Source organism: Mesoplodon bidens, assembly GCF_964165515.1.
Source record: "Mesoplodon bidens genome assembly, chromosome: 2".
Lineage (NCBI taxonomy): Eukaryota > Metazoa > Chordata > Mammalia > Artiodactyla > Ziphiidae > Mesoplodon > Mesoplodon bidens.
This window is the reverse complement of record NC_138177.1, coordinates 82225834-82241661: the sequence shown is the minus strand read 5'-3', so window position 1 is coordinate 82241661 and position 15828 is coordinate 82225834. Positions and strand designations below refer to the sequence as shown.

Here is a 15828-nt window from a genome sequence, read left to right as displayed (position 1 = left end):
TCTTGAGGTACAAAACCAAATCCTCATTAGCGGCAATGAGAACAGGATCACAGACCAGTGGTGGATGCTTCTTTGGACCCCACTAAATATGATGTGTTGAGAAGCTAGAAAAACAGAATTCCGTTAGGAATCTCACTGACACGCTGTATTTGTGCCCATACACTTTGGTGAGGGAAGAGAATGAATGACAGATTCTCTATTATGTGTAGTGCTGCATTGCTAGTTTCAGTTGCCTGAGGAGAAGCAAAGGCTTAAAAAAGCACATTCACATTTGGACTCTGCTTATCCTTTTATGTCAAAAATCATGTGAATTGCTGGTTCAAGAAAAATAGTAATGAGTAAGTCATCAAAAAAGAACATGTATAGAATTTATACAAAAATATTACCAGAAGAAAAAAAGAAGGAAAAAATGTGAAAAATAAATGATGGCCAAAAAATGCTTATCAGAATTTTCTTGAAGAACTGGACCAAACATCACCATGAGAGAGAAGATAATGAAGCTCTCATCTCTGTGAAACAAGAATATAAGATGTGATATCATTAATAAAGTGTAAGAAAAAATTAAGTTATTGTCAAAATGAAGGGCAAAATGGAAGCAATACAAAGAAAGCATTCAAAATACAGTAAGAGACTTAGAAGACAAAATTGAGACAAGCTAGTAAACATATGGAAATGAAAAGATAGATAAAAAGATTTAGAAAGGAAATAATAGATAGAAGAGAAGCAGAGAGGATTCAATGTATGCATAATTTTCAGGAGACAAACAAACAATAATTTTTTCATCTTTTATAACAACATCATCCTGAACTGACTAAACCTGGTTCATGGAATTATTCAGATTGAGATTGTTGTACATAGAGTTGGTCTCAAACATGAAAGAACACACGTAATAAGCATCCCTGAGCCCATTCCTAAAACTGCATGATGACAGAATCCAGCTGAGTGAAAGATGATTGGGAACTTTGTGTTAAGTCCAGAAAATAGTGAAGTATATATAAGGTCCTGTGAAAAAGAAAATGTTTCCCCAAGTCATTTATACCAATTAGGTTATCCTTCAGATGAGAAGATAACATTCTCAAATAAGAATAGAAGAAATGGAATACCTTTGTGCTTTTTTTTTTTTAAGCACTTAAAAAATCCATCATCCAATCTAGAGATGAATCAAAACAAAGTCCCTGGGAAAGTCTCTAGCTTCTTAATATGTTTCATGATTTTCCCCCCCTTAACTTCAGGATATCTTTTAGGAATTGGAAGTTTAGGAATTTTAGAAATATAGGGATATCTATTATGGGATCAATATTTAAAGTTCAGCAATTTAGTTTAACTTTATTTACCTTTTCATCTATTAATTTCAGAGTGGTTTCATACTTTTTTATTACAAATGTCCTATTATGATTATATTTCTATGAAATCATTTGTTTTTATGTTTAGTTATGCATACATTGAATATGTCTGGAATGATGTTTATCACTGATGTTTCTGATGGCTATTTCTGGATAGTACAATTTTGGAATTTAAATTGGTTTCCGTCTGTGCTCTTTTCTTTGTATTTTTATTTCTTGACTTTTAAATAATGCTCATATTTCATCTTATAAAAATAATGAGTCATTAGAAGCCTTTCCTTACCGTCACACACACACACACACACACACACAGATTGGGGGGTGGGATGGCAGTGTAGGCTCTGAGTGAGGAGAAAAACAAAGCCCAGATTAATATAAAACCTTAATGATTTTTTTTTCATTAATTGCATTCTTAATTTTATTTTGCTTATTAGGTCATGCACATTCGGAAACTACTTCAGAAAATGGATCGTCCAAATGGTCTTTATCCAAATTATTTGAATCCACGAACAGGTCGCTGGGGTCAGTGTAAGTATTTCTATTACAACTGATGCTTTGTTGAAAGATTGAAACTTGTGCTTGATGTGTTGATAAATATACTACATGTAATGTTAGAAACCTCAGTTAGTATATAACCCTGTGATCTGCTAGTGCTGTTACCTTTGGCAAGTTTCTAACCTCTTGTAGCTTCAGGTTTTCTACTTGTAAAATGGAAACATGAATCTCCTCTCTCACAGGAGTATTTTATTTCATGTATGTGTAAGTACTTTGCTAAAATATAGTGTGGCATTTGCGAAGAGTTGTACTTTTAAGCCCTTATTTGTAAACTATATCTTCATGTAAATAAGAGCATTGCTTGATATAAATATGTAGTAATGGAATATGAAGAACAGTTGAGCATGTTAAATGACTAGAAAATGGGGTGATTGCTCTTGGACAGGTCATGTCTGGTCATTCATTTTAAAAGAAGGTATCAGTGTCTGTTATTTACCAGGCTCTTGAATGAGACTGGAGATAGGGAAAGAATATATAGGACTTGGTCTGAATTCAGGCAGCTCTCAGGCTAGCAGGCAGGGTAGGCAGACACACTTAGAAGTAGTTGAAATATAATGTGATAGATTGTATTGATAGTAGAGGAATGTACCAATTATTAGGTGAGACTGTGGTAGAAGTGATTTCCTGTCTCAGGAGACAGTGTTTTGTTTGGGGAGGGGGTGATTTTCTTATTAGAGTTTTAGAATTGATCTTTGAAGGAATTGATTTTTTAAAAACAATAAAAAATAAATGTTTTCTGTTAGTTCATGGAAAAAAAATACAAATGGACAATATACAGGTGTTCATATTTAATCCTAAAAGTGGTGCTAATGAGGATGATACGTGGAGACAACGTAGTGTAACAGTACACTCTTTCTGTACAGACTGGTGCTACTTTATTAGAATGTACAAAAGACTGCCATCTGTAGTACCATATTTGTAGCATCTCCATAGACTGGTCATCAGAGACCTTTGTCCCTCTGTCTTCTCACTTCCAAGTCCCTAATCAAATCAATGAAGCTTTTAAACAGAAGACACTGTTCTTTATCTATTAAATCTATAAAGGAAATGGACACATCCCTGTATCCACTGCTTCAAAAAGTATTAGGGCTTCCCTGGTGGCGCAGTGGTTGAGAATCTGCCTGCTAATGCAGGGGACACGGGTTCAAGCCCTGGTCTGGGAGGATCCCACATGTTGTGGAGCAACTAGGCCCGTGAGCCACAACTACTGAGCCTGCGTGTCTGGAGCCTGTGCTCCGCAACAAGAGAGGCCGCGATAGTGAGAGGCCCACACACCGCGATGAAGAGTGGCCCCCACTTGCCACAACTAGAGAAAGCCACACAGAAACGAAGACCCAATACAGCAAAAATAAATTAATAAACTCCTACCCCCAACATCTTCTAAAAAAAAAAAGTATTAAAATTTGTATGACTTTTGAACTAGTGACCCATTTCTAAGCATTTATTCCAAAGAAATTTTCAGATATATATATATATATATATATATATATATATATATATATAGAGAGAGAGAGAGAGAGAGAGAGAGAGAGAGAGAGAATATACACACACACAGCCCATATATATGTATATAGAGGTAATTCCAAAGAAATTTTCAGATATATATATATATATATATATATAGAGAGAGAGAGAGAGAGAGAGAGAGAAATATAGATACACACACACAGCACATATATATGTATATAGAGGTAATTTACAATTTTGGAGTTATTTATAATAGGGATAATTTGGAAACATTCTAAAGCACTCCATAGAAAGTCCAATGGAACTTTCTATGATGATGAAAGTGTTCTATTTCTGTCCTATCTAATATAGTAGTGGCTATTAGCATGTGGTTATTGAGCCCTGGAAATGTTAGTATGTTGTGGAACTGCATTTTAAATCTTATTTACTTTTAATTAATTTAAATTTAATTAGATATTTGTGACTAGAGCCTACCACATTGGACAGTGCAGTTTTTAAACATCCTATGAAAGAGATTTGGTTAAATTATAATCCCTCCAGATCTGATATACAATATAGTCAGTAAAAGTTATGTTATAGAATACTTGACATAGATAAATATGAAATATCTAGAAAGATATTGAGAAAAAGAGAGAAGACAAATACCACAAGGATAGAAACCAAAGTGTTACCTGTGGTTTTTTACAGACTGTTTATTTTTGTTTTCTTCTTTTGTTTACCTCTATTAATCTAAATTTGATAATGGACATGTATTACTTTTGAAGTAAGATTAAAAACATTTTTAAATAAGAAGATGCTATTTTCCACACCAAAATCTTAGAGTACTGGAAAAATTAAATCACTGTTTGAGAATTGCCAGCCTTTGAAATGACCAGCAGTGTCTCACTGATGGCATCTTAATTATTAAAGTTATAACTCTTTCTCTTCATCATATGGTGTTGTGAAAACTAGATAGCCACATGAAAAAGAATGAAGTTGGGCCCTTACCTTTATTGGATACAAAACTTAACTCACAATGCACTCAAGACCCTAAATTTAAGGACCCAAACTATAAAACTCTTAGAAGAGGGACAAATCTTCATGACCTTGGATTTGGGAGTGACTTCTTCAGAAGCATAGGCAACAATAGAAAAAATAGATCAATTGGATTTCATTAAAATTAGAAACTTGTGCATCAAAGGATATTGTCATGAGATTGAAAGGCAGCCCACAGAATGAGAGTTTATTTGCAAATAAATGAGAGTTAATATTTTCAAATCATATATCTGATAAGGGCTTAATATCCAGAATATATAAAGACCTCTAAAACTCAACAGCAAAAAAGACAAACACTCAATTAAAAAATGGGTAAAGGACTTGAATAGATATTTCTCCAAAGAAAATATTCAAATGGAAAATAAACACATGAAAAAAATGTTCAACATCGTTAGTTATTAGGGGAATGCAATTAAAAGCATAATGAGATGTCACTTCACACCTACCAGGATGACTGTAATCAAAAGGACAGATAATGAGTGTTGGTGAGGATGTGTGGAGAAATTGGAACCCTCTCACACCACTAGTGGGAATGTAAAATGGTGTAGCCACTGTGAAAAACAGTTTGATGGTTTCACAATAAGTTGAACATAGAATTCCGTATGATCCAGCAGTTCAACTCCTAGGTATCTACCCAAAAGATTTGAAAGCAAGGACTCAAACAGATACTTGTATGCCAGTGTTCACAACAACATTATTTGCAATACCCAAACGTAGAAGCAACCAAAGTGTCCAAGAGATGGATAAACAAAATGTGGTATATACATTCAATGGAATATTATTTAGCTATAAAAAGGAATAAAGTTCTGATACATGCTACAACATCGATGAACCTTGAAAATATTATGCTAAAATGAAAAACGCCAGTTGCAAAAGGACAAATATTGTATAATTCCAGTTACATCAGATATCTAGAGTAGTCAAACTTACAGAGACAGAAAGTGGATTGGAGGTTACCAGGGGCTTGGGTGGGAGGAGAATGGAGAGTTATTGCTTAATAGGTACAGAGTTTCTATTTGGGGTGATGAAAAAGTTTTGGAAATAATGACAATGTTTGTACCACATTATGAATGTAATTAATGCCACTGAATAGTACACTTAAAAAATGGTAAAAATAGTAATGTTCACGTTATATGTATATATTTTACCACAATAAAAAATTGCAGTAAAAAACAATTCTTTCATTCATACTTGTTTTTTCCCACAAAACAAATCCAGATGACTTCTTTAGAGTATGTTCACTCTCAGCATTTATTAATTTTGAGACTGTTATAAAAAGAGCTATTCACTGGTTGTTTTGACAAGAGGTCTTTAAAATTCTAGGGGAGCTATCCTGATATCCCTTTAGCAGCTGCAGTCCTTTTAAATTGTCCAATTTGTTCCTTTTAGTATTTTTGTATATTTTGTATCAGTTTCTGAAAAGTGTATCAAATTCCATTATTATCTTTGAGCAGTATACATCTGTCATAACTATAAATAGTCTGCAAAACAAACAGTGAATTGAACTGAAATTTAACAATTCAGCTTTGGCTAACTGTATTATAATTAGAGTAATGATAATTCTGTGACATGCACACAGCAATCACACAGAATAGTTATGGTAATTACCTTCAGGAAAAGTACTTGGCAACAGATATAAAAGAATATAGTAAGCAACCTAGATTTAAAGGCACATCATTAATATCTTTTTTTTTACTTTATTTTGTCACTAGTTTTCTAAGTACAATACTTAGTCTATGCTGTTTAATGACTTAAGTGAAGAAAATATAGAAAATTTATCATTACTGATTCACTAAATTTTATACTACTGATTTAAAAACTGTGAAAGAAAAGCAAGAATGGGTATAATATTTGGAGTTAGAAGACTAATCCAGGCTTTCCTGCTTAATAATTTAGATAAGTTATTTAACCTCATGCCTTTGTTTCTTCATCTGTTCTGATTGTACTTATTTTAATAAGACAGTTGTGTGGGTCATATTTTTGAGATAATAAATATATTTGAAAATGCTTCATAAACTATAACACATGATACAAGTATTTTTATTCTAGAATTTCTTGTAAGAAGACTTCAAGAATTAACTTCTTAGAAACCTGCCATTAACTTCATGACATGCTAAGACAGATAATATGAACCATTGGTATTTAGTAATACTTTATAATGTGTTATCAATTTCTGAATTTCAAAAGGACCTTGGAGTGACATGGTTCATCAGATTTGACATCTAGGCAGGCATGGTTCAGTGGTTCAAGTAAGAAAGTCAGACTGCGGGGTGATAAATTCCGTAGTTAACCAAGGATTGCAGGTGTCTGCTGTGTATTTATTTATTAAGCATATAAACTTCCACTGGAACAAGAGTCTAGAAGAGCTGGAGAGAGCCTGTCAGGCAGGACTGAGACTACATCCTATAACCTAAGTAACCTGTAACTAAATCTGTAATGCCTAGCAATAATTAACATACCTAAAAATCATTTCCCCTAAACCGTGATGCCAAAGACTTTTGCCTTTTCCATCTTTTTCTCGTTATTTCACCTACTTTAATTTTATGTTTTCTTCTTTATGTTTTCTTTTCCTGCTCATTTATTAATCCTTAGATCTACAACATATCCAGAAATAATGTTCGAGACCAAAGTGCAAAATTTTAAAAATGCCCTAAATGTTATTTTAATGACATTTACAAGTGTCATGCTCCTAAGTACCATTTGTGTCCTTTGATCACTTCATACATTCTCTCTGAGTAAACTCCATTATGGCTCAAATACATTTTTATAAATCCCAATTTTATAACTCCCAAAGTTATACCCCCAACTTATCTCTCTCTGGATTTCCACATGTTTGTTATATCCATTTAGCTATCCAGCTAGTCCCTCAAATTCAGCATGCCCAAGATTCACACTCCTTCCATTTTAAGCCATTTCCCCCTCTAGTATTCCCAGTTTCAGTGAAGAGCACCACTGTTCACTCATTTGCCCCAGCAAGAAATCTAGACATCATCCATGATTTCTCTTCCTCCATTCTTTCAGTAAACACCTGATAGATATCAAACCAAAAGAGTGTGGTAGAGTCAAGAAAAATTAGATTATTTTAAGATGTTAATAATAAGAGGTAGTTTCAGTTGAAGGGTAGAAGTTGATAAACCAAGCGGGGGATTCCTGGAAAGGAAGCAGAAGTGGTTAGTGTCCAGAGCTAGATGGAGTGCATAGAGTAGAGAAGGAACATTTCTTCCTCTTTAACAGGCAAAGGGAATAGATAAATTGATAGATGGGGGTATAGAAAGTTGAAAGATACATTTTTGGGGTGAATGATCTGTGTTTTTTATGTGAATTTGAAGGCTTGGTTGTCTGCTGAGAGTAAGGAAGAAGGTAGAGCTATAGAGGTCTTTTGAAGAAGAGATTTCAAAAATCTGCTTTAGGGAATGGGAAAGAGCAGTAATCAAGGGGTCATAGAAAAGTTGACAAGCAATGCTGAGGTTCTCATTGGCGGTGAAAATTGTGAATTTGGGGATAATAGTAGAGTAGACTGACAGGTGGGCTGATGTTTTACTGGTTGCATGAAATAGGTGAACAGTGGAGCGAGGATCCTGAATGGTTGGACAAGAGGATCACCTGTTGCTTCCTTTCCTAACCAGCCTAGACTGCATAGGATCCAAAATAGTGTGAGAATACGAGTACGTTTAGTCTTCTGTGTTACCTGTCCTACAAATCCCAATACTTGTATCAATGTAGCCATGTACCTTTCGCATTCATCTACAGAGTCAGCTGAGCATTGCTGATGAAAATCATCAGTAATACAGGGTAAAGTCTATAAATTTATAATTTCCAATTCTAACTGGATCACCAGTACCCCTCACAACTCTAACTTTGATCAGTTTACTTTTTTATTCTTTACTCTCCTTAAGTCTTCTGTGTAAACCTCCTATCCATCCTCATCTCTCTTTTGACTGTTTCTTTATTTTCAATTTCCTGGGCAGTTTTAGTTTAGGTATGTCTTTAGTAAAAAGTATTTATATAGATTATTAAAATAAAACTTTTAAAAATTCCTGTGTGAGAGTCTCAGTTTATTTTAAAAGATGAGTTTAATTTGTTGATGTTACTGATAGGTTTGGGCTGATTCCAAGTATCCTTTTTATTTTGTTTAAAATAAGTATACACTTATGAAAACCATCACCACAATCAAAATAATGAACATATCACCCCAAAAGATTTCCTCATACCCCTTTATGATTTTTTTCCTCACTCCTTCCTCGAGCAACCACTGATCTGCTTTCTATCATTACAGATAGGTTTGTATTTTCTACAACTTTATATAAATGCAATCCTTTATATGTACTTTTAATTTTTGTCTGGCTTCTTTCACTCAGCATTATTATTTTGAGATTCATCCATGTTGTGTATATCCGTAGTTCCGAGTACAGTTCCACTTTGTGGAATACCACAATTTGTTTATCCATTCACCTGTTGATGGACATCTGGGTTATTTTCACTTTTGGGCTGTTACAAATAAAGTGCTTTGAACATTCACACACAAACCTTCGAGTGGACATGTGTTCTTCTTTCTCATGAGTAAATATCCAAGAATGGAATGTTTGTATCGTATGGTAGGTGTGTATATTAATCTTGTTAAGAAGCTGCCAAGTTGTTTTCCAAAGTGGATGTACCATTTTACATTCCCATCAATAGTGTTCTTTCACATAATCACCAATACAAAAAAAGACTACTAAATATGTGAAATACCACATCCAGGAGAAAAAGATATCCTAGAAAATTGGATACATATTTGAGGAGAGTGATTATGGTATACTCCTACTGGACTAAATTTGAAGTATGTTGGAAATACGGCTGTCACTATAATGTTTAAATTATTGGTCTTAATATAGTCATTGTAATTAAAAAACATTATTTTTTATCCTCTGTCTTCTCTTTCTTCCACCTCCATCCTTCTCTTTTCTCTTTTGTTGCAGATCATACATCAGTTGGCGGGCTAGGAGACAGTTTTTATGAGTACTTACTAAAAGCATGGTTGATGTCAGATAAAACAGATCATGAGGCCAGAAAAATGTATGATGATGCTATTGAGGTAATTATTATCAGAACATTTACCTAATTAACATATCGAATATATGATGTATTTGATAGAAATTGATGAGCATCTGTACATATTATATACATTCCTTAGAGTTTGTTAGTATTTTAATAAAATAGTCATATATTAAGTTTTTCTTTATTGTGGCACTTTAAAGAAATTGTTGAGGAATTTAGTGTAACATATTTATATATGAAAATTTATCTTAATTACTTGTAGCTATTTTCTACAGAGACTGGAAAAGCTAACTTCACATACTTTTCCATAAACATTTCTTTTTTGAAATGACCCATTAAACCTACATGTTGAGAGCCTTATGGGTAAATAATAAGGACAAAACACTTTTATAGTACTTTTTACGTGCCAGGAACTGTTCTGACCCCTTTTACATATGTGAAATCATTTAATCTTCTCTACCATTTTATACATGAGGACCTTAAGGTGCAGAGAGGTTAAGTAACTTGCTAAAGGTCGCATAGCTTAGTTAGTGATGGAGCCTGGAACTCGAGTCTAGATCCAAAGCCTATGCTCTTAACCACTATTCTGTATTGTTTTATATTTACGTAACCTTGTATCACAGTGTAAAAGTTTAAAATTGGAACAAGTTTCATTCTTGGAAACACTTATATGTGATACCTCCAAGTGGAAACTGTGAAATAGAAAAGTGATTTAATCACTTTGTAAATTATTTGCTTTCTGATATAGTATAAACCCCTATCCCTGTAATAATTTAATCACTTTTAAAAATTGTGTATTTTGTATGTAACACCATTTCTGACTCTAGTCAATGATCCATATTCAGAGTTACAGTTGTTTTGTATTTAAGTTAAACCAAGGATCTTATTACCCATTTATATCCTTACTTTTTGAGGAACTAATCCCTATAGTTGTTTATAAAAATGCACAGGAGTTGAACTAATATGTGGCATTATAGTGCTTCACCCACTGTAGGCATTCAATAAATGTTTCTTGAAGGAGTGTGTTGACTAAGAAATTGAACTAAATTGATGTGTAATCAGGAATCTCCACTTTAGTATGTGACTTCTGAAATTCTTTATGAAGACCTATATTTTGAAAAGTTGGAGAATTTTATTGTTATTAAACTTTAAACCTAGAAATTTTTATGATGCATGAAAAGTCATTATCTAGGAAGAATGTAATAATTTTAGAATTGCAATGTTGAAAATAGCCACCCCTTAGTCATTCCCACTAGTCTCTGGGTTCCTTGAAGACAGACTGATTTGTTTATTATTATCTAGCATGACCTGAAACAATAGGTATTCAATAAGTATTTGATAAATGAATGACTGTATTTACTATTTTTATTTTTGAGAAAGTGTGACGTCATATACCACGTAATCATTTTTTCTTCATAGTTTGCTGCTTTCTTGTAATATTTTGAATCTAAAACCATTTTCTCTTGTTTTGCATAATGTTTCCTAAAGGAAAAAGAACATGATATTTGTCATTGCTTTTTTAAAAATTTATTTATTTTTTCTTATTACTTATCTGTTTTATACATATTAGTGTATATATATCAATCCCAATCTCCCAATTCATCCCACCCCCACCCCCCTGCCGTTTTCCCCCCTTGGTGTCCATACGTTTGTTCTCTACATCTGTGTCTCGATTTCTGCCTTGCAAACCAGTTCATCTGTACTGTCATTGCTTTTTAAATCATATATACTTGGAAAAGCATGATACCAATTTTGAAATTTAATCTCATAAATTAAAATATTTTCCCTGAATCATCTGCTATATATGTGTCCTAAAATCTTTCTACATTTGTTTTCTGTGTCCTGTTTTTATTAGTTCTTAAGTCTAAAATGAGCACCTACTAAGTGTGTTTAAATAACCAGTTGGCTAACTTTCATCTTGAGACATGTATGCAGTTTTTGCAATGTTAATTATCTTCGATGACTGTTAATTCTGTTAGGAGACAGAGTATATACAAATTGTAAAATAAATGACATGTGGTATGCACAGAAGAGATAGGAATGATTATGAATTTTAAGATCCATTCTAGTTTGAGATAAGTCATTTTTTAAATTTGTCTTTCTGAACTAATACATTTAAATTATTCCATCCTCATCTTACCTTCCTCTACACTTATGGCTACCCATATTCCTGGTTCCTGCATCTTAGCTTTCTTTTTAAAAATTATGTAGTTATGGGTTTTATATTCTGATCAAGTTTATATTTAGTCTTTATTTAAAATAATGAAGAAAAATTATACCTTTTTAAAGGTCCCTTTGGAGCAAGAAATTAATGCTACTATTTATGAGGATTTGTTTAACACTTTATAATAGAAGAGCAATAATATTACTCTTAACTGCCATTCAAAAATTTTTATATAAGTTGAACTCTTAGACATTTGTCTTAATTTTACTGAGAGAAGGGAGCCGTACAAGAAATTTCAGGGGTCTGTAAGTGAATTGTTGGTAAAAAGTTTACCCACATGTTAGATGCAGGGAGGTCCACAAAGATGAAAAACATTGTCCCTTTACTCAAAAAACTAATGTTTTCATTTGTGCTTCATAGTGCTATGGTTAAAATAAAACAACAATAAACACTTATAATCCAAAGGTAGTCCCTTATTATTTTGCTTATCAGCTACCTCTTCTTCCTCTAACAGGTCAAATACAGTTATCAAAGAGTACCATTTATTTATAAAATGACTTATTAATTGAACAATTATTGAATGTATACTACACTTACAGGGTTTGTGGAGTGTAAGATGATGAATAAGGCATAGTCCTTGTGTATCTGTAGAACAAACATTATTGTGATAAAGAACATAGAATAAATTTTTCAAAAGCTGATTGTTATTGAGCTTGTCAGAAAACAGCCCACAATAAAAATGTGAGTTGAGTCTTATTACTTTTTATTGTCAGAAAAGTATAGTATTTAATTATGTATAATAATTTCCACCAAAGAGAACTGAATTAATGCAATTCCTTATACTTTTACAAAGAAGTACCTCTAAAGGTAGAGAATTATTCTTTAGCCCCTCTCAGCAAAGTCTAAGAACATGGTCCAAAGGAACAAAGCTCTTAAACTTTTTCATTTTTAAAATGAGATGTGATTGTTGGACTCTACTTCGTGTTATATTCAGGTTTAATGTAAAATATTTATCTTTCCATTCCCACTGCTTTAAGGAAAGTTGACATTTCAGAAGAAGTAAAATTGACATTGTCCCATGGCCTCTCTTAACCCTGGCACAGCATCCAAAACAAATGCCTAAGTCTGTGAAGTAAGGGACTAAGGAGTTAAGTTTGAACTTTCAACTGTTTTTCTAAGTTTTATAACATATAATGTATCTCACCTAATATGCCTTTTTAAAACACTTTGACAAGATGTATAGTTACATGAAAAAGAAACCATTTTAACTGATTATCAAAATCACATTTTTCTGATTAACTTGGGTGTTTTCTTCCTATTCATTTTTTGTTGTATGAAATAGAAAATAAACTGGTAGAGCCTCTGGGTTATAACTTGTCGTCCTGACCTCAATTGACTGATTATTATGAATTTCATTTAGAGCAAGAAGAAAAAACCTGTAATATGGGTAGTGTTGTGTTGAAAGGTAATCTTGAGGCCAGTCTCCTCTCTCCCACCTTGTCTCATTATACTTATGATTTGGATATTTGTTCAAGATTATGTGTAACTTGATTGCTCACTCCCAAACTTAATTATTGTAAATTAAGTCTTTCAGTTTGGGAAAGTTACAGCTTTGTAGTATTTCATATTACCAAGGTTTTGTGTGAGAAGGTTGTAGTAAGTTTGAACACTAACACTTTTCCTCTAAAATTCTGAATATCTACTCTTTCTTATAGGCTATAGAAAAACATCTTATTAGGAAGTCTCGGGGAGGTCTTACCTTTATTGGAGAATGGAAGAACGGGCACTTGGAAAAGAAGATGGGGCATTTGGCCTGCTTTGCTGGGGGAATGTTTGTACTAGGAGCAGATGGTTCTAGAATGGATCAAGCTGGACATTATTTAGAGCTAGGAGCGGAAATTGCACGTACATGTCATGAGTCATATGACAGAACTGGTAAGAATATTAATAATGCTAATTACTTAGTCTAAAATAATTTCTAAGATAAAAATATGTCCAGGAATTAGAAGGGAAATATATAGGCAGTTTTTACTTCAAAATAATTTATTCTAACACAGTAAATCATTTTCTTAAAAACATGAATTTTAATTCTGAAAATAATGTTCCTTCATCTTTTTTAAAATTATTATTCTGAATTCTGTAGGGCTTTTAGGGATGTATGGGCTAATGTTGTTTATTTTAATATAGAAGAATCCATTTCATCCATTTATTTCAGCTTCTGTAAAATCAGTTGCTTAAAAGAATACAGAGTTGATTTAGGTTACATGCCTTACTTATAAAGATATTAGTTATATTGAGTGTATAATTGATATCTAGATAACTAGTAGTTTGTCTCTTGGTCAGTTCACCAATAATTTTAAGTTGTTTGTGCCTTTAAAAAGAACCTGTTACGTTGCTTTAGGCAAATATGTGATATTTCTGGGCTTCAGTGTCCTTATCTAAAAAAATGAGACGATTCTCAGTTTTACAGGTGACAAAAATTGGTTCCTGGGGGCAAAAAATATCTTTAAATATGAAGCATACACACACACACACACACACACACACACACACACAGTCAAAGATAGATAAACAGTATATATTTGTTAATAATATTTCATGGAAGGAGAAGGCAATTAGGTTTAAATAAAAGCCTGGAGAAGAGGGTTGAGAAACACTGGACTAGGTCTTCCAGGTTTTTCTCTGGCTTTAAAAATGTATTTTAAAAAAATTATTATTATTGTTGTTATTTTATTTATTTATTTTTGGCTGCATTGGGTCTTCGTTGCTGCGCTTGGGCTTTCTCTAGTTGTGGCGATGTGGCGAGCGGGGGCTACTCTTCGTTGCGGTATGTGGGCTTCTCATTGTGGTGGCTTCTCTTGTAGCAGAGCACAGGCTTTAGGCGCACAGGCTTCAGTAGTTGTGGCACACGGGCTCAGTAGTTGTGGCTTGCGGGCTCTGTAGAGCACAGGCTCCGTTGTTGTGGCAAACGGGCTTAATTGCTCTGCGGCATGTGGGATCTTCCCGGACCAGGACTTGAACCTGTGTCCCCTGCATTGGCAGGCGGATTCTTAACCACTGCTCTGCCAGGGAAGTCCCAAAAATGTATGTTTCTATATGAAATAACGGAAAATGAGTTCCCTGAAAAACTAAAAACTAGGAATTTCTGATTGTGATTTCAGAAGTTGAATTGTTTTAGTTAAATAACTGAATTTATGTTTTAGGGTTAATTCATCATCAGGTACCATGAAACAAATATGGTTGGCTTAAAATTTATCCTAGTTCATAAATCTGTCAAGTTATTTTTATATAATAAAGAATTGAATTTGTGGTGAAATTGACCCTTCAGCTCTCTCAGTAACTAAATCAAGGATTCCATTTCATGACAAAATATAACTAAGTCAAAGGGACATTGAAGCAGATGTTATTTTGTGGTGGTTTAAGTTAGTATATAATACATCTAAAGTCTGTTATCTGAGTTACAAATAGAAGTTATATTGTCATGATGTTGGTATAGAATGTCAAATATATACTTAAAGCTGAAATTAGTAAAACATTGAGGACCAGGGTGGATATTAAGTGTTTGTACTAGGACCCATGATAATAAGACTTGTTGTTATGCAGCTTTTGACCACAAATCAAATACTAGATCTAAAATAGTAGCATTTCATGCAACAGACATATTAAAATATGGTATATTATGGTTATTATATTAATCATTCGCTCCATTAAACATGGAGTACATATTATGTGCCAGGCATTATGCTGGATTCTTACAGGTTGAAGTATGAACAAGATATCTTCCCTGCCTTTGAGAAATTCATAGAATACCAGAGTTACGAAAGGATTCCCTATATTTCTGACTTTCACATTTCATAATGCTGATATGAAACACTGATATTATGAAAAGAACATGTGAACTAGGATGCAAAAATCCCGTGTTTCACTATTTATTATCTATGAGCTTTAGGCAAATCATTTAGCCTTCCTAAAGCCTCAGTTGCTCCATCTGCAAAAAATTGGGGTAATAATACCTACGCTGTCTTCCTCAGAATGTTGTGAGTACAAATGAAAAATTTTAAAATGCAGTGTCTGGTTGTTGCTGTCATGCTTGTTCTGACGTCATTTTCACATTGCCAGTCAATGAACCTGTGACCCTCTTTGCCATCGTATGCCCCAAAAGATTACTATTTGATTTGTATCCTATATTTTCACATCTTTCACTGTTTTTACTTATCTTTAATCTCA

At 33.3% G+C, this 15828-nt stretch overlaps 1 protein-coding gene across 4 annotated transcripts in view; it reads left to right on the top strand.

Annotated features, from left to right (window-relative positions):
* The window catches only part of MAN1A2 (mannosidase alpha class 1A member 2), a 150456-nt gene that overhangs the window by 89971 nt on the left and 44657 nt on the right, over positions 1-15828 (top strand). For all 4 annotated transcript variants that reach the window (XM_081226513.1, XM_081226512.1, XM_081226514.1 and 1 more), the window contains exons 8-10: positions 1778-1871; positions 9359-9474; positions 13317-13536. In XM_081226513.1, the coding sequence (XP_081082639.1) occupies positions 1778-1871; positions 9359-9474; positions 13317-13536 (430 nt within the window). The remainder of the gene's footprint in view (positions 1-1777; positions 1872-9358; positions 9475-13316; positions 13537-15828) is intronic.